This window comes from Hyla sarda, chromosome 3 (genome assembly GCF_029499605.1).
Source record: "Hyla sarda isolate aHylSar1 chromosome 3, aHylSar1.hap1, whole genome shotgun sequence".
Classification (NCBI taxonomy): Eukaryota; Metazoa; Chordata; class Amphibia; order Anura; family Hylidae; genus Hyla; species Hyla sarda.
The window spans coordinates 35,751,004-35,771,287 of NC_079191.1; the positions used below are offsets into that span (position 1 = coordinate 35,751,004).

General features: G+C 45.8%; 1 protein-coding gene across 4 annotated transcripts in view; it reads right to left on the bottom strand.

Moving 5' to 3' along the window:
* The window catches only part of UGGT1 (UDP-glucose glycoprotein glucosyltransferase 1), a 124,352-nt gene that overhangs the window by 19,200 nt on the left and 84,868 nt on the right, over positions 1-20,284 (bottom strand). For all 4 annotated transcript variants that reach the window (XM_056564052.1, XM_056564054.1, XM_056564053.1 and 1 more), the window contains 6 exons: positions 20,166-20,245; positions 17,317-17,506; positions 6,539-6,697; positions 3,557-3,642; positions 2,927-3,011; positions 2,051-2,139 (listed from right to left, as the gene is read on the bottom strand). In XM_056564052.1, coding sequence (XP_056420027.1) covers positions 2,051-2,139; positions 2,927-3,011; positions 3,557-3,642; positions 6,539-6,697; positions 17,317-17,506; positions 20,166-20,245 — 689 coding nt within the window. The remainder of the gene's footprint in view (positions 1-2,050; positions 2,140-2,926; positions 3,012-3,556; positions 3,643-6,538; positions 6,698-17,316; positions 17,507-20,165; positions 20,246-20,284) is intronic.

The window sequence follows — 20,284 nt, forward strand, 5'->3', positions numbered from 1 at the left end:
TTTCACCACACGGTTTTTGACTTTGCACATTTTTTCTTTCTTGGAATTTCAATCAAACAAGTGAAACTTTATTCATAATGGAGTGAAAAGATACTTTTTTTCTTAAAAAACGGATGCAACCGGACATCATTTTTCAAACCGTATACGGGTTAAAATTTCTACACACGTTTTCATACAGTTAAGTCCGGTTTTGAGGAATCCAAAAACATGGTGTGAATGCGCCCTTACATGCAGGACATATAATCCAACATTCCCCTGTTGCAGGCAGTGCTCTGGGTATGAACAGCTGATCTTCTGCCTTGAGATCCAGGCAGCTTTCCTATTAATGGGGTTGTACGCCCTCAATTCCTTTGAGTTTATCCCCTTCTACACATGATAATTGAGAGTTTGCCGTTTCACATGATGTATTGTCGGCAGGACTCAAAAAAATGCAAAAAAAATAAACCCCACATGGGCTCTAATCTCTAGTCCAGAAATGTAGACACATAGGGGGTTATTTATCAATAACGGTCTTGGCTACATCATTTTTGTTGTTTGTCTAGATGCTTTTTTTTGGCAGCGCTGCTCCAAATTTATTATATTGTTGCAGTGACCATGATAAATTTTGCGCAGATCTGCACCCAGATAATTTTCTACTGCCGCTTTCAGATCATGTCTACCTGCTTCTGAGGATCTTGTTTGTCTGTGTGTTTGGCTTTATTTGTTTTAGTTTTAAATTTTTAAGGCAAATTAATGTCTAAAACAAGGTCTGCAAAGAGAGTCTCCCTCACATTTGAATAGTGGTTTATAGAGATGAGCGAACTTACAGTAAATTCAATTCGTCACAAGCTTCTCGGCTCGGCAGTTGATGGCTTTTCCTGCATAAATTAGTTCAGCTTTCAGGTGCTCCGGTGGGCTGGAAAAGGTGGATACAGTCCTAGAAGACTCTTTCCTAGGACTGTATCCACCTTTTCCAGCCCACCGGAGCACCTGAAGGCTGAACTAATTTATGCAGGAAAAGTCATCAACTGCCGAGCCGAGAAGTTCGTGACGAATCGAATTTACTGTAAGTTCGCTCATCTCTAGTGGTTTACCTTGCCACAGGCCAGGGGGGGAAAAAATTATTGTTCAAGAGACAGAGGTTTTAGTTGAACAGGTATATTTTATTTACCGTATTTTTCGCCATATAAGACGCACTTTTTCTTCCCCAAAACTGGGGGGGAAAAGTTGGTGCGTCTTATACGGCAAATACACATTAAAACCCTGTCCTATCGCGGCGGTCCCTGCGGCCATCAACGGCCAGCCAACGGCTGTCCGGGCATGCTGGGAGTTGTAGTTTTGCAACATCTGGAGGTCCGCAGGTTGAAGGTTCAGAATCTTTTTTTTCTAGATTTTCATGCTTTAAAATTGGGTGCGTCTTATATGCCGGAACGTGTTACATGGCGAAAAATACGGTATTCATTTTTTTTTAATCTTTCACTTTTTTTTAAATTTTGTTATCACTTTCACTTTTTTTTTTTTTAAACTTGGGCACATGAAATTATGAGATTTTGGCCATTGCTAACAAACTTATTGTTTCTTACATCTTTACCGTTCCTTTTTTGTACCTTAAAAATATATCTGATTGTTACTTTTCCTTTGCACGTTTTTTTTTTTTTTTTTTTATCTTTTTATGTCTTTAAACGTTCTTATTCTCTACCTTATTCTCTCTCTCCCTTTCTTTCACTCTGGCTGATGATTTTTTTTATTTTTGGCAAACAGACAGGAGTGATCTTTTTTAGACCTGGTCAGAAGGTGATCTAGATTTATTTATTTATTTATTTATTTTTTTGAGCCAGTTGCGGCAAAATTTGTACAAAAATCAAAAACACGCACATAATAAATTTGTGACCTCTGCATCCGTCCCTTCAAAAAAATGGTATTCAAAATGACGGGTTTTAGAACTTTGAAGAAAAAAAAAAGCGCAAAAGAAAAAACAGCAATTAGCGCAAAAATAACAGAAATTCATGTAGACAAAAATAAAAATAATAAAAAAAAACCAATAGAATACAATGATAAATAACCCCCATACCAAGTAAGGGAGTCCCAGAAGCCGGATTCATTCTCAGTCATCTTGTCACTAAGTAGATCTTCATTCATCATGTCTGGCTTTTTCTGAACCTATATACCAGAGACATACAATGGAGAATAGTTTATATTCTAGACACACTTTATAACAGCAGTCTTCAAACTGTGGCCCTCCAGCTGTTGCAAAACTACAACTCCCAGCATGCCCGGACAGCCAACGGCTGTCCGGGCATGCTGGGAATTGTAGTTTTGCAACATCTGGAGGGCCACAGTTTGAAGACCACTGCTTTATAAAAACACATAAAACATTGTCACTAAGCTTAAAGCAGTGGTCTCCAAACTGTGGACCTCCCGCTGTTGCAAAACTACAACTCCCTGCACAACCGGACAGCATGTTAGCTACTCCCATTACTATCACAGGAGCTAATAAATATCCATTAAACAGCTGCCTCCCCTATTTTCAGCTTCCTGACCACCTACTTGGTTTTTAGATATTTGAGGACCCCACAGGTGGCCATAAATGTCCAGATGGTAATGCCCTTTTAAAGGGGTTATCCAGTGAAAATGAGCTTATCCCCTATCCACAGTATCTGGTAGCAGGGGGTCCGAATGCTGGGACCCCCTACGATCTCCAGAGCGGGACCCCAGCTCTCAGAGACAGGATGTTCTGTAGACAGACACATACTTCTTATTCACTTCTATGAGAGCGCCAAAGATACCCGAGTACAGCACTCGGGCATCTGCAGAACTCCCATAAAAATGAATGGGGTGGGTGCCGCCTACAGCACATGCTCTCTCCGAGAGCCGAAACCCCATTCTGGAGATCAAGGGGAGCATGAAATCCTTTCTCACGTGTATATATATATGGCGACAGACTTACTTTCACTTTGATGATTTTGCTCTTGAAGTCATTGAGAACGACAACTACTTCTTTATCCTCAGGGATAGAATCTGTTCCATCATGGCTGCAAGAGAAAGGTATCCAGGACATTATCCAATGGTAACATTGCTCTACAGCTCTATATACTTCTACAGTCTGACTGGGAGAGCATGGTAAGTGAACTATTACACCTTGTTCACACTGGTGTGGTGCTGTGCGGCATCCGTTGCTGCCGTGGCGCCGTGTCTGCGGGGAGGTGCGACCCATAGACTGGTTTGAGTGGCATTGGGGCCGCTCTGCCAGTGGGTCGTTCCCCCCCCCCCCCCCCCGTGGGCACTGGTGTCGCGGCGGTGGTGGTCGCCGCCCAGTGCTACGCCATTTTATGCTAGGGATGTTAGGGACCCACTCTAAATAGGTGGCCTTGACGTGGCGAGTGGGCTTGTACTTTTTGATCCAAAATGTATACTAACAACCTGTTAGTTTTTGATATTATACTGAGAAGCAATCAGATCATTATACAAGATTGTAGATGTGCACCATGTCTGTTTTCTACCCGAATTCATACTTCTACATACAGTCGGAGATACAAAGTTTAGCAGGTACTTCTTTTGCTCAAATTCCATGTGTTACCTGTATATATTATAGATATCCTCAGATCGGCCTTTCCTGAGTCGGAGAACCCATGCGCCAGGGTTAGCTTTTAACTGGAAATAACCCTATAAGTCAAAAACAGAAGTAATATTAAATATTAAGACAATCTCTAAGAGAATAGGAACAGCAGCACCTTTCTACATCACTCTAAGTAGACAATTTCAGCAGGTATAGACGTTACAATGTAACGCTGGTGTATGCGCTATGGGTCAGTGCTACAATGTGCAACAGTCACTTCCATACGGCAATCCATATGGAGGGGGAGAGAGAGGCCGGCAGGTGAGACCTCGGCCAATGGACCGTGTCACGCGTTAGCGCTTCTTCAGGGCCTACGTCAGCACGTCCCACGGACGTGCTGACGTAGGGCCTGAAGAAGCGCTAACGCGTGACACGGTCCGTTGGCCAAGGTCTCACCTGCTGTCTGCTCTCCCCCCTCCATATGGATTGCCGTATGAAGTGAATAAAGAATTCTGCAGCTACAGACTGGTCAGTGCTCCGAATTCTTTATTCACTTCATACGGCAATCCATATGGAAGGGGAGAGCGGCCGGCAGGTGAGACCTCGGCCAACGGACCGTGTCACGCGTTAGCGCTTCTTCAGGCCCTACGTCAGCACGTCCGTAGCCTGAAGAAGCGCTAACGCGTGACACGGGCCGTTGCCCTAGGTTTCACCTGCTGTCTGCTCTCCCCCTCCATATGGATTGCCGTATGAAGTGAATAAAGAATTCTGCAGCTACAGACTGGTCAGTGCTCCAAATTCTTTATTCACTTCATACGGCAATCCATATGGAGGGAAAGAGCGGCCGGCAGGTGAGACCTCGGCCAACGGACCGTGTCACGCGTTAGCGCTTCTTCAGGCCCTACGTCAGGGCCTGACGTAGGGCCTGAAGAAGCGCTAACGCGTGACACGGTCCGTTGGCCGAGGTCTCACCTGCTGTCTGCTCTCCCCCTCCATATGGATTGCCGTATGAAGTGAATAAAGAATTCTGCAGCTACAGACTGGTCAGTGCTCCGAATTCTTTATTCTCTTCATACGGCAATCCATATGGAGGGGGAGAGCGGCCGGCAGGTGAGACCCCGGCCAACGGACCGTGTCACGCGTTAGCGCTTCTTCAGGCCCTACGTCAGCACGTCCGTAGCCTGAAGAAGCGCTAACGCGTGACACGGGCCGTTGCCCTAGGTCTCACATGCTGTCTGCTCTCCCCTTCCATTTGGATTGTCGTATGAAGTGAATAAAGAATTCTGCAGCTACAGACTGGTCAGTGCTCCAAATTCTTTATTCACTTCATACGGCAATCCATATGGAGGGAAAGAGCGGCCGGCAGGTGAGACCTCGGCCAACGGACCGTGTCACGCGTTAGCGCTTCTTCAGGCCCTACGTCAGGGCCTGACGTAGGGCCTGAAGAAGCGCTAACACGTGACACGGTCCGTTGCCCGAGGTCTCACCTGCCGGCCGCTCTTCCCCTCCATATGGATTGCCGTATGAAGTGAATAAAGAATTCTGCAGCTACAGACTGGTCAGTGCTCCGAATTCTTTATTCTCTTCATACGGCAATCCATATGGAGGGGAAGAGCGGCCGGCAGGTGAGACCTCGGGCAACGGACCGTGTCACGTGTTAGCGCTTCTTCAGGCCCTACGTCAGCACGTCCTACGGACGTGCTGACGTAGGGCCTGAAGAAGCGCTAACGCGTGACACGGTCCGTTGCCCTAGGTTTCACCTGCTGTCTGCTCTCCCCCTCCATATGGATTGCCGTATGAAGTGAATAAAGAATTCTGCAGCTACAGACTGGTCAGTGCTCCGTTCTTTTCTTTCATGATGAAGTAATATTGAATATTGTTTTATATGCTCAGTGTTGACGCTCATGTTCTGCATCAAATGCTATAAATTATTCTTACAGTGTAAAAAATACAGCAAAACCTTCAACCCTGGATCTGCTTCATTGTAGCGTTCAGCAGGCATGGTGGACCTCTACCGATCATAAGTTGGTGGTCTATCATAGCAATTTAGATTTTATTGTATTACCAATTAAATAGGACTCAGTAGATACAAGCTAAGGCTGGGTTCACACCACGTTTTTCAAATACGGTAACCGTATACAGTTTTACGCAAAAAAAACGTATACGACCGTATCCGAAACCGTATGCATAGAGAATGCATTGGAAACCGTATTCCAAATGTTGTGTGCGGTTGCATCCGTTTTGCCTCGTATACGGTTTTGCCGATTTTTCAACCGTAGGCAAAAAACGCTGTCGACCACGTTTTTGCCTCCGGTTGGAAAACCGTATGCGAACCGTATGCGGTTCTTTTAACATTGTTGTCTATGAGAACCGTACACATAATTTCAGAATACGGTTGCGCACGGTTTTTCTAATCCGTTTTTGGAGTTGACACCTGCGCAGATTGGAATTTCAATAGAACAATAGTAACTTTATTAAATTGCTGGAAAACTAATTCCAACAAAATAGCAAAACCGATGGCAAAAACTGATGCAAACGGATAGAACCGTACGGGGAAAAACCATATACGTTTTAATTTGGAGTCATACCGTTGTATACGGTTGCATACGGTTTTTGCCATACGTTTTTTAGCGGAAAACCGTATACGGTAACCGTATTTGAAAAACGTGGTGTGAACCCAGCCTAACACAGGCAGGTCTGTAATACAGCTAACTGTGGTAACAATAGTCATCGGTGGTGATCCTGTCCCCTATACCTCTATGGCACACTCTCAGAAGCAGCAGCATGGAGGACATTATAAAGCTGTTCTGAGCAGTGTACGTTGTAAATCTAAAAATGGGGGTAAGATATAACACTTACCAGAGCTTTCAGTCCCTTCTCTGAGTCTCTCCTTACTCTGCCTTTCTCCCCCTCCTCTTTCCATAAAATTCTATGGGCAGATGTAAACTGATCCCTCAGTGAACTGATCCCCTCTCAAGACCATGGTATCATTCTGTAACTTACAAGGTTAGCCATGACAATGGTGTCTACAACCACAGGATTGGTCGCTGTCCCTAAAGTAAACTGCAGTCCACGAGGTGGCTGTCCTGTAGAGACGTCAAAGCAATGTCCTTCCAGTAACAGATACTCCAGCTCGAACTCCGCTGCTACTATGCTGTCCACCTACAAGGTAAAGATAAAGCGGGAAATCATACATTTAACCCCTTAAGGACCGAGCCCTTTTTCACCTTAAGGACCGGAGCGTTTTTTGCAATTCTGACCACTGTCACTTTAAACATTAATAACTCTGGAATGCTTTTAGTTATCATTCTGATTCCGAGATTGTTTTTTCGTGACATATTCTACTTTAACTTAGTGGTAAAATTTTATGGTAACTTGCATCCTTTCTTAGTGAAAAATCACCAAATTTGATGAAAAAAATGAAAATTTAGCATTTTTCTAACTTTGAAGCTCTCTGCTTGTAAGGAAAATGGATATTCAAAATATATTTTTTTTGGGTTCACATATACAATATGTCTACTTTAGGTTTGCATCATAAAATTTATGAGTTTTTACTTTTGGAAGACACCAGAGGGCTTCAAAGTTCAGCAGCAATTTTGACATTTTTCACAAAATTTTCAAACTCGCTATTTTTCATGGACCAGTTCACGTTTGAAGTGGATTTGAAGGGCCTTCATATTAGAAATGCCCCATAAAAGACCCCATTATAAAAACTACACCCCCCAAAGTATTCAAAATGACATTCAGTAAGTGTATTAACCCTTTAGGTGTTTCACAGGAATAGCAGCAAAGTGAAGGAGAAAATTCAAAATCTTCATTTTTTACACTCGCATTTTCTTGTAGACCCAATTTTTTAATTTTTGAAAGGGGTAAAAAGGAGAAAATTTTTACTTGTATTTGAAACCCAATTTCTCTCGAGTAAGCACATACCTCATATGTCTATGTTAATTGTTCAGCGGGCGCAGTAGAGGGCTCAGAAGGGAAGGAGCGTCAAATGGTTTTTGGGGGGCATGTCACCTTTAGGAAGCCCCTATGGTGCCAGAACAGCAAAAAAACACACATGGCATACCATTTTGGAAACTAGACTCCTCAGGGAACGTAACAAGGGGTAAAGTGAACCTTAATACCCCACAGGTGTTTCACGACTTTAGCATATGTAAAAAAATATATATATTTTTTTACCTAAAATGCTTGGTTTCCCAAAAATTTTACATTTTTAAAAAGTGTAATAGCAGAAAATACCCCCCAAAATTTGAAACCCAATTTCTCCCGATTCAGAAAACACCCCATATGGGGGTGAAAATTGCTCTGCTGGCGCACTACAGGTCTCAGAAGAGAAGGAGTCACATTTGGCTTTTTGAAAGCAAATTTTGCTCTGGGGGCATGTCGCATTTAGGAAGCCCCTATGGTACCAGAACAGCAAAAAAAAAACACATGGCATACCATTTTGGAAACTAGACCCCTCGGGGAACGTAACAAGGGGTAATGTGAACCTTAATACCCTACAGGTGTTTCACGACTTTTGCATATGTGAACATTTTTTATTTTTTTTTACCTAAAATGCTTGGTTTCCCAAAATTTTTACATTTTTAAAAAGGGTAATAGCAGAAAACACCCCCCAAAATTTGAAGCCCAATTTCTCCCGATTCAGAAAACACCCCATATGGGGGTGAAAAGTGCTCTGCTGGAGCACTACAGGTCTCAGAAGAGAAGGAGTCACGTTTGGCTTTTTGAAAGCAAATTTTGCTCTGGGGGCATGCCGCATTTAGGAAGCCCCTATGGTGCCAGGACAGCAAAAAAAAAAACACATGGCATACCATTTTGGAAACTAGACCCCTCGGGGAACGTAACAAGGGGTTAAGTGAACCTTTATACCCCACAGGTGTTTTATGACTTTTGTATATGTAAAAAAAAAATTTTTTTTTTTACCTAAAATGCTTGTTTTCCCAAAAATTTTACATTTTTAAAAAGGGTAATAGCAAAAAATACCCCACAAAATTTGAAGCCCAATTTCTCCCGAGTACGGTGATACCCCATATGTGGCCCTAAACTGTTGCCTTGAAATACGACAGGGCTCCAAAGTGAGAGTGCCATGCGCATTTGAGGCCTAAATTAGGGATTGCATAGGGGTGGACATAGGGGTATTCTACGCCAGTGATTCCCAAACAGGGGGCCTCCAGCTGTTGTAAAACTCCCAGCATGCCTGGACAGTCAGTGGCTATCTGGCAATACTGGGAGTAGTTGTTTTGCAACAGCTGGAGGCTCCGTTCTGGAAACAGTGGCGTACCAGACGTTTTTCCTTTTTATTGGGGAGGGGGGCTGTGTAGGGGTATGTGTATATGTAGTGTTTTTTACTTTTTATTTTATTTTGTGGTAGTGTAGTGTAGTGTTTTTAGGGTACAGTCACACGAGCGGGGGTTCACAGTAGTTTCTCGCTGGCAGTTTGAGCTGCGGCAGAAAATTTGACGCAGCTCAAACTTGCAGCCGGATACTTACTGTAATCCTCCGCCCATGTGAGTGTACCCTGTACGTTCACATTGGGGGGGGGAACATCCAGCTGTTGCAAAACTACAACTCCCAGCATGGACGGTCTATCAGTGCATGCTGGGAGTTGTAGTTTTGCAACCGCTGGAGGCTCCGTTTTGGAAACAGTGACGTACCAGACGTTTTTCATTTTTATTGGGGAGGGGAGGGGGGCTGTGTAGGGGTACGTGTATATGTAGTGTTTTTTACTTTTTATTTTATTTTGTGTTAGTGTAGTGTAGTGTTTTTAGGGTACAGTCGCATGGGCGGGGGGTTCACAGTAGTTTCTCGCTGGCAGTTTGAGCTGCGACAGAAAATTTGCCGCAGCTCAAACTTGCAGCCGGATACTTACTGTAATCCTCCGCCCATGTGAGTGTACCCTGTACATTCACATTGGGGGGGGGGGGGAGAAGCATCCAGCTGTTGCAAAACTACAACTCCCAGCATGTACGGTCTATCAGTGCATGCTGGGAGTTGTAGTTTTGCAACAGCTGGAGACACACAGGTTGTGAAACACCGAGTTTGGTAACAAACTCAGTGTTTTGCAACCAGTGTGCCTTCAGCTGTTGCAAAAGCTACAACCCCCAGCATGTACGGACAGCGGAAGGGCATGCTGGGTCTTGTAGTTATGCAACAGCCGGAGGCATACTACATTGGCTGGGGATGCTGGGGATTGTAGTTATGCAACAGCTGGAGACACACTGGTTTACTACTTAACTCAGTGTGCCTTCAGCAGTTGCAAAACTACAACTCTCAGCAGTCACCGACAGCCAACGGGCATGCTGGGAGTTGTAGTTATGCAACCACCAGATGCACCACTACAACTCCCAGCATGCACTTTAGCTGATTGTGCAAGCTGGGAGTTGTAGTTACACAACAGCTGAAGGTACACTTTTTCATAGAAAGAATGTGCCTTCAGCTGTTGCAAAACTACAAGTCCCAGCATGCCCATAAGGGCATGCTGGGAGTTGTGGTGGTCTGCCTCCTGCTGTTGCATAACTACAGCTCCCAGCATACCGTTGTTGCATGCTGGGAGCTGTTGCTAAGCAACAGCAGGAGGCTGTCACTCACCTCCAACGATCCAGCAGCACAGGTCAGTCCCTCGTCGTCTCCGCCGCCGCCGCTGCTCCTGGGGCCCCGATCCCAACAGGGGCGCCGGGGATCGGGGTCCCCAGCACCGGGGGTCGTCTTCCCGCACCCGCTCACGTCCTCCGGAAGAGGGGCGGAGCGGGTTGCGGGAGTGACACCCGCAGCAGGCGCCCTGATTCGTCGGCCGGTAATCCGGCCGACGAATCAGGGCGATCGTGAGGTGGCACCAGTGCCACCTCACCCCTGCTGGCAATGGCTGTTCGGGGCCGTCTCTGACGGCCCCGATCAACCAGTAATTCCGGGTCATCGGGTCACTGGAGACCCGATTGACCCGGAATCTGCCGCAGATCGCTGGACTGAATTGTCCAGCGATCTGCGGCAATCGCTGACATGGGGGGACATAATGACCCCCCTGGGCGATATGCCGGGATGCCTGCTGAACGATTTCAGCAGGCATCCGGCTCCGGCTCCCCTCCGGCTAGCGGTGGGGGCCGGAAATGCTCAGGGCGTATCCATACGCCCTCGGTCCTTAAGGACTTGGAAACGGGGGCGTATGGATACGCCCTATGTCCTTAAGGGGTTAAAGTCAAATAGTCATGCAGAAAATTAGATACACTGTGTTGATGCTTAGCTTTACTTTATTACTGTACTAGCAATATATAAAATGTGACCGGGCCACCGGTATAAAGTGGGGATCAAAAGCTTGGACACCCCAGATAAAAAGTTGCACCCCAGCAAAATGCTTAAGCTGCTGCCGGATAGCAGCTTAATGTTCCCCGTGTGGTGCGGTGAGTATTACTTACCCCTCCACGATGCTCCGGGGTGCCCTTCGGGTCCAGTGCTGGTCCTCCGGTGACTTCTCGGCCCTCTCCGATGATGTCAATACGAAGCTGCGCACGCCGTCCCGTCATCCAATAGGAACGGCGTACGCAGCGGCGTAATGACGTCGCTGCGCAGGCCCAGTAAGGCCTGGCGGAAGACAGCGGAGGACCAGAGAGGACAGCGGAGGACCGGAGAAGACAGCGGAGGACCGGAGAAGACCAGGAGAGCCCAGCGGAAGCCCAGGGTCACCATCGGGAGTGGCGGGGACGCCATCGGGGGCGGGGACACCATCGGGACGCAGTCCGGAGCGGCGGGGACAGGTGAGTACAGTTTCCTATACTTTACATTGCACGAATCCCTCAACATACGATGAATTCAACAAACGATGGCTCGTTTGGAACAAATTACCATCGTATGTTGAGGGACCACTGTAATAAAGTCATTCAATATATGACCATCATAAAGGCCCGGTGGGCTATGTGAAAGAACATCTCCCTCTACTGTTATGTCAGAAGTTTTAATAGAAACCCTTTAAAGGGGTACTCCGCTGGAAAACATTTTTTTTTTATCAACTGGTGCCAGAAAGTTAAACAGATTTGTAAATTACTTCAATTTAAAAATCCTAATCCTTCCAGTACTTATCAGCTGCTGTATACTACACAGGAATTTTTTTTCTTTTCTGTCTGACCACAGTGCTCTCTGCTGACACCTCTGTCAATGTCAGGAACTGTCCAGATCAGAAGCAAAACCCCATAGAAAACCTCTCCTGCTCTGAACAGTTCCTGACATGGACAGAGGTGTCAGCAGAGAGCACTTTGGTCAGAAAGAAAAGAAATTAAAAAAGAAAAGAACTTCCTCTCTAGCATACAGCAGCTAATAAGTACTGGAAGGGTTAAGATTTTTTAATAGAAGTGATTTACAAATCTGTTAAACTTTCAGGCACCAGGTGATTTAAAAATGTTTTTTTCCAGCGGAGTGTCCCATTAAGATAGATACTATAAATTTTCCTTAAATCTGTGATTTTTGGTCCGTACATTTTATCTGGATTTGGGTTGGGAGCCTAGTATACCAGGGCCATAAAGTTTGACATCTACCCGTGGGATTTTTATTAATTCCCGTGTTTGAAATGTACAGTGGGGATCAAAAGTTTGGGCACCCCAGGTAAAAATTTGTATTAATGTGCATAAAGAAGCCAAGGAAAGATGGAAAAATCTCCAAAAGGCATCAAATTACAGATTAGACATTCTTATAATATGTCAACAAAAGTTAGATTTTATTTCCATCATTTACACTTTCAAAATAACAGAAAACCAAAAAATGGCATCTGCAAAAGTTTGTGCACCCTGCAGAGTTAATATCTTGTACTGCCCCCTTTGGCAAGTATCACAGCTTGTAAACGCTTTTTGTAGCCAGCCAAGAGTCTTTCAATTCTTGTTTGAGGTATCTTTGCCCATTCTTCCTTACAAAAGTCTTCCAGTTCTTTGATATTTCTGGGCTGTCTGTCACGCACTGCTCTTTTAAGGTCTATCCATAGATTTTCAATTATGTTGAGGTCAGGAGATTGTGATGGCCATGGCAAAAACCTTCAGTTTACGCCTCTTGATGTAATCCCCTGTGGATTTCGAGGTGTGTTTAGGATCATTATCCATTTGTAGAAGCCATCCTCTCTAACTTCAGCTTTTTTACAGATGGCATCAAGTTAGCATCCAAAATTTGCTGAAATTTTATTGAATCCATTTTTCCATCTACTCGTGAGATGTTCCCTGTGCCACTGGCTGCAATACAACCCAAAGCATGATTGATCCACCCCCATGCTTAACAGTTGGACAGAGGTTCTTTTCATTAAATTCTGTTCCCCTTCTTCTCCAAACGTACCTTTGCTCATCCTGGCCAAAAAGTTCAATTTTAACCTCATCGGTCCACAGAACTTGTTTCCAAAATGCATCAGGCTTGTCTATATGTTCATTTGCAAAGTTCAAACGCTGATTTTTGTGGTGAGGACGTAGAAGAGGTTTTCTTCTGATGACTCTTCCATGAAGACCATATTTGTACAAGTATCTCTTTATAATGGAATAATGTACCACAACTCCAGTGTCTGCCAGATCTTTCTGGAGGGATTGTGCAGTCAAATGTGGGTTTTGAATAGTTTTTCTCACAATCCTGCGAGCTGTTCTGTCTGATATTTTTCTTGGTCTTCCAGATCTTGCTTTAACTTCCAATGTTCCTGATGACTACCGTTTCTTAATTACATTCCGAACAGTGGATATTGACATCTGAAAACATTTTGCTATCTTCTTATAGCCTTCTCCAGCTTTGTGAGCGTCAACTATTTTCAGTTTCAGATTTCTAGACAACTGCTTAGAAGAACCCATGGTGCTGATTGTTGGGGCAAGGTCAGATGAGTCTGGGCATTTAAAACCTTTGAGATTGACATCACCTGGTCTTCCCAGATGATGATTGAGAACAATCCATGACACTGGCAGGTCTCAGCTTTGCAAAGGAGGCAGTGCATGCTATAAATTCTGCAGGGTGCCCAAACTTTTGCAGACGCCATTTTTTTGTTTTCTGTTATTTTGATAGTGTAAATGATGGAAATAAAATCTAACTTTTGTTGACATATTATAAGAATGTCTAATCTGTAATTTGATGCCTTTTGGAGATTTTTCCATCTTTCCTTGGCTTCTTTATGCACATTAATACAAATTTTTACCTGGGGTGCCCAAACTTTTGATCCCCACTGTACATGTCAAACACGGGAATGAATAAAAATCCCACGGGTAGATGTCAAACTTTATGGCCCTGGTATACTAGGCTCCCAATCCAAATCCAGATAAAATGTACGGACCAAAAATCACAGATTTAAGGAAAATTTATAGTATTTATCTTAATGGGACACTCCGCTGGAAAACATTTTTTTTAAATCACCTGGTGCCTGAAAGTTTAACAGATTTGTAAATCACTTCTATTAAAAAATCTTAACCCTTCCAGTACTTATCAGCTGCTGTATGCTAGAGAGGAAGTTCTTTTCTTTTTTAATTTCTTTTCTTTCTGACCAAAGTGCTCTCTGCTGACACCTCTGTCCATGTCAGGAACTGTTCAGAGCAGGAGAGGTTTTCTATGGGGTTTTGCTTCTGATCTGGACAGTTCCTGACATTGACAGAGGTGTCAGCAGAGAGCACTGTGGTCAGACAGAAAAGAAAAAAATTCCTGTGTAGTATACAGCAGCTGATAAGTAATGGAAGGATTAGGATTTTTAAATAGAAGTAATTTACAAATCTGTTTAACTTTCTGGCACCAGTTGATTAAAAAAAAAAATGTTTTCCAGCGGAGTACCCCTTTAAAGGGTTTCTATTAAAACTTCTGACATAACAGTGGAGGGAGATGTTCTTTCACATAGCCCACCGGGCCTTTATGATGGTCATATATTGAATGACTTTATTACAGTGGTCCCTCAACATACGATGGTAATTTGTTCCAAACGAGCCATCGTTTGTCGAATCCATCGTATGTTGAGGGATTCGTGCAATGTAAAGTATAGGAAACTGTACTCACCTGTCCCCGCCGCTCCGGACTGCATCCCGATGGTGTCCCCGCCCCCGATGGCGTCCCCGCCGCTCCCGATGGTGACCCTGGGCCTCTGCTGGGCTCTCCTGGTCTTCTCCGGTCCTCCGCTGTCTTCTCCGGTCCTCCGCTCTCCTCTCTGGTCCTCCGCTGTCTTCCGCAAGGCCTTACTGGGCCTGCGTAGCGACGTCACCTATTGGATGACGGGACGGCGTGCGCAGCTTCGTATTGACGTCATCGTAGAGGGCCGAGAAGACACGGGAGGACCAGCGCTGGACCCGAAGGGCACCCCGGAGCATCTTGGGGGGGTAAGTAATACTCACCACACCACACGGGGAACATTAAGCTGCTATCCGTCAGCAGCTTAAGCATTTGGCGCTGCCGGATAGCACTTAATGCGATGGCCCCGACATAAAAAAGCATCGTATATCGATGCTGACATCGACATGCGATGGCCTCCGAGAGGCCATCGTATGTCGATTTGATCATATGTCGGGGCCATCGTATGTCGGGGGGTCACTGTATTCATTGTTTTAGTAAGTTTATAAAATGTTTCATAAAAAGAAGCGGAAAAAAAAAACACCGATCGCTACTAGTACTACTCGGCTCCACTTGGAAATCCGAACATGCAGCCTATGGATTTACAGACAATTTCTATAGATCTGTATACGCTCACTACACTCTCCAAGGAGATCCCAGTATTACCAGTAGCAAACATTTGGGATTTCAGCACCCGAACCACCATGGACCAAAACATTTGACATATAGACAATAGAACCTACCATGTATATATTTTTTTTAAATACTTTTATCCCCCAAACTAAAACAATTCTTGAGCAACTCTTCTTATATTATTTTGTTATTGGAAATGTATGACTGACTGTATGAATAAATGAACAACTGGGCGTTACCATTCCCCTGGTACACAGGGTGTGTCTCTACACCAGTGCTTCGTAACCAGGGTGCCTCCAGCTGTTGCACAACTACAACTCCCAGCATGCCCGGACAGCCGAAGGCTGTCCGGGCATGCTGGGAGTTGTAGTTTTACAACAGCTAGAGACGCCCCGGTTAAGGAACACTGCTCTACAATGTCAGCACTAATAAGACAGACTGCTTAGGGACTTGCCCTTTCTGAAAAAGGGAATAATGCTTCCCAGTGTTAATTTATTTATACATTTCCAGGAGGAATAACAAAAGAACGCAAAAACAGTTCTAAGAGGAGATGAATTAAAATTTGGTATTTTGTATGTAATACAAACAGCTAATATGTCTTTAAAAGGGAATGCGTCATCAGAAAATTACCTACTGTTTAAATAAAGTATTTTTTTTATTTTTTATTAAAATTTTTTTGTATTTCTTATTTTCCATTTTGCTACCTATATTTTAAAATTATTCTGAAATCCCGCAGTCTTTATTTTAGCCGCTAGGCCTTAAACTAAGCAAAGACTAGTTCCTGATCTGTCTGTGATGATAAGGAGGCAGCTGGAAAATTATCTGTACAGCTTTACAGTGAGAGGCGACACCGGTGTAGAGAGAAAAAAAAATAGATGACACTCACAGCTCAGCCTTCCCCTCTCTGTGGAATGACCTTTGCAAAGGTGACAGAGCATGCCCAGTAACGTTTCCAATACATGTGAATGGGACAGCTCCTGTCTATTGTTGCTATGTCCAGGGGGATTGCCGTAAAGCATATTTCCAAATGCTATTAATAACAGCTCAGGCAAAATAATGTAAAAAAATAAAATAAAAATGAAATAAAAAAAAAACAGAAACCGAATAGAAAAAAAAAAAAAACATGCTTGAGTAAAATCTAGGTGATACATTGCTTTTAAAGGATAACTGTCAGCTTACTCTCCCCGCACTAACCAGCGGTACTGGCAGATGGGGGGACGCTGATCAGTTTGATGCTTACTGTGCCCTGGTCCGCCCAGCCGTTCTGCCGATATCTTTGTTTTTCCCTATATGCTAATGAAGTGCTAACTGGCACAGGCGGCATTAACTGGCACTCTGATGTCACCGCTGCCGGCTGCAGCGCCGCCCAGCTCATCAATATTCCTCCCCTCCCTCCCTCTTCTCCCCACTCTGTAATGAAGAGGGAGAGGCGGAGGGAGGGGAGGAATATTGATGAGCTTGGCGGCGCTGCGGCAGTGACGTCAGAGTGCCAGTTACCTCGCCTGTGCCAGTTAGCACTTCATTAGCATATAGGGAAAAACAAAGATATCGGTAGAACGGCCAAGTGGATCCGGGCACAGTAAGCATCAAACTGATCAGCGTCCCCCGCCAGTACCATTAGGGTACGTTCACACGCGCGGATTTTCAGCGGATTTAACGCTGCAGATCCGTTGGTGAAGGCCCGCTCTATGCTGGCAATACGCCGCTACCAGCAGACACACTGCGATGTTCGAGTCGCAGTATACTCGCATATCGCAGGCGGTCTCTGCCTAGCTCAGAGCAGGGAGAGCGGCCGTGATGTGCGAGTAAGCTGCGCACATCGCTGCACTGTGTCTGCTGGTAGCGGCGTATTGCCGCTACGAGCAGGCACATGTAAAGCCAGCATAGAGCGGGGCCTTCACCAGCGGATCCGCAGCTAAATACGGTGCGAAAATCCGCGCGTGTGAAAGTACCCTTAGATTGTGAAGAGATCTGTAATGTGCAGAGCTGCATTCCCAATCTACTGGAGGCTGAACACCATGATTTTCAGATCACTCAGCATAGACAGTGGTCAGACTGAGATATTGTGTAGAGAACAGTCAGGTCTTCTGTACACAGGAAACCTTTAGCCTTACCTCCTCCAAATAGATGTTATCCAAGTCATAAGGCGTCCGCACCGACTCCACCATCCAGCTGTCTGGAGTATTCAGGTTCAGGGTGAAGAGAGGGGACTGGGGCATATCCAGAAACTTGGCAATAGGACCGGGAGATAATTTGTGGTCGGCGGTGAAGACAATCTCTGGCTCCAAGACGTAGCGGTAAAAGCTAAAACACAGAGAGGTGTTATGGTCACATACTGCAGCAGGGTAAACCAGAGATAATACAACTGGACTTATGGCATTAGCGATACAGTGTTTCCCCGAAAATACACCCTACCCCGAAAATAGGCCCTAGCTGTATTATCTGGGTGGGCTGCCATATACGCCCTACCCTGAAAATAAGACCTAGGCCAGTGGTCTTTAACCTGCGGACCTCCAGATGTTGCAAAACTACAACTCCCAGCATGCCCGGACAGCCAGCGGCTGTCCGGGCATGCTGGGAGATGTAGTTTTGCAACAGCTGCAGGTCCGGAGGTTGAAGACCACTGACCTAGACAATGCCCGGGCTGCAAATATTAAAAAACAAACTTAAACTTACCTTCGTCCTCCGTTCCCCCATTGCTAAGGAACCGGCCTCACTGTCCTCCGCTGTTATCGCTGCGGTCCTGGGGATGGGAAGCCGGCCGCTTCTTACATGACAGTCGGCTCAGCCTATCATCGGCCGAGGCGGGACATCACTGCGGCCGGTGATAGGCTGAAGGCTCTGTGACGTCCCAACACCAGGCACGGTAAGTTAAAGTTTGTTTTGTAATACCCTATTTGCAGCCCGGGCACAGGAATAGATACAGTGCAGCGGCCGATCATTATTTGGGGGGGAGTGAAGCTGTGCTTGCGGGTGACAAACGATTATTACCCCGATGTGGGGTGCTGGGCTGATAAACCGGCGCGGGGGGGGGGGGGGGGGGGAGGGACATTGGGCTTCAGAGCTGCGCCCATCACATGATAATAATGGGGGGGGGGGGGGGGGTGTAAATACCGTGGAACCGCCATGTTGTTTAATGTTGTTTAATGCCATGTTGTGTAAATAAGTAAGCCCTACCCTGAAAATAGGCCCTAGTGTGTTTTTTGTGGCTAAAAGTAATATAATACACGGTCCTATTTTCGGAGAAACACGGTAGCAATTAGGGTCAGTGTCATGTGACGTTTTGCTGCTCTAGTATAAAGGGGTTGTGTAGTTATAAACTACTGTCTGATCTCACATGGAGTGTGGAGAAACATACGTGCACGCTGAGTGGCCTAGTGGCTGAGGAAGCTACTTAATCTTCATCAGGCATAATGCAAGGGTATTATTATAATTCATGAAACCTGCGCACCATTAAACGTTTGCCTGGGCAATTGTGCCACCCAGCTGATTGGGCAGGTGACCATGCAGTGCCAGCGGTGGTCTTCTGCCCATTCTGCAAAGATCAGTGCGGAGAGCCGCAGTGTTCTGTGCACAAGCCCTTTATCGACGCGTGACTTGTGCACGGAACATGCTGGGTTTTGTATGGTTGCTTCAGCAATTGTACCTCCCAGCATGAGCTGCGTCCATACGCCCTTTGTAGACGGCCGTCACGCCCCCTCCCATAGACTTGCATTGAGGGGGCGTGGCCGGCGCTGAACCCGACGCTCTAAACGAATGCCGGGTGCATTCTTTGGATAGGGGATAAGATGTATAGGGGCAGAGTACCCCTTTAGGGTCTATTCACACGTACAGTATTGTGAGCAGATTTGATGCCCAGGATTTCAAGCTGCGTTCAGTTTACATTGAAATCTGCAGCAGAAAATCCTGCGCATCAAATCTGCGCAGAATACTGTGCGTGTGAATAGACCCTTAATGCCCATTGTCTTCACACTGCAGGGTAAGCAAAGTATGACAGAGTAGACACTAACATAATGTGGTGGCCTTGGCACCTACTAGTTTGAACAGGTGTCCCCTAGGAATCTGGAAGTACCGTATTTTTCGCCTTATAGGACGCTCCGGCATATAAGACGCACCCAATTATAAATGAGGAAAATCTAGAATACAATGGAAAGTATAGGTCACAGTGGTCTTCAACCAGCGGACCTCCAGATGTTGCAAAACTACAACTCCCAGCATGCCCGGACAGCCGTTGGCTGTCCGGGCATGCTGGGTGTTGTAGTTTTGCAACATCTGGAGGTCCGCAGGTTGAAGACCACTGGTAGGAGGTTATACTCACGTGTCCCCGCCGCTCCGGACCCGTCACCGCTGCCCTGGATGTCGCCCTCCACCGCTGTCGCCGCGTCCCAGGGTTGTCCCCGTCACCCTGGAACATCTCTACTGCCGGGTATCCTCGCTCTCCGTCGCCGCCATCACGTCGCTACGCACGCCGCTCCTATTGGATGATGGGACGGCGTGTGCAACGACGTGATGACAATGGAGGAGAGCGCCGGCCATGCAGGGGATCCCGGCATGGAGCAGACACCGAGGAGGCAGGTAAGGTCCCTCCCGGTGCAGCCGGGTTAGTGTCACTTTCGCTTCAGACGCGGCAGTCAGCTTTGATCGCCGCATCTGAAGGGTTAATACAGGGCATCACCACGATCGTTGAGGTCCTGTATTGGCCACGGCTCCCGGCCGTTGATGGCCGCAGGGACCGCCGCGATAGGTGTGTATTCGCCGTATAAGATGCACCGACTTTTCCCCCCCAGTTTTGGGGAAGAGAAAGTGCGTCTTATACGGCGAAAAATACGGTAGGTGATGTTTGGGGTGGGAGGGCTCCCATATATTTGTTAACCATGCTTTTGGATATTTTAAAAATAACAGGATACCCGTTCCACGATCAAAATGTGATCAGCAAATAAGATGGAAATACCCAGACTCTCACCTCTTGAGAGGAATTTCCGATAACTTGGACTGGCAGTTCATAAACACTCGCAAGTTCATATTTACAATCTGATTCAGGACCTGAAATGGCAGAAAACATGGATAAACTCACAGTCGGCG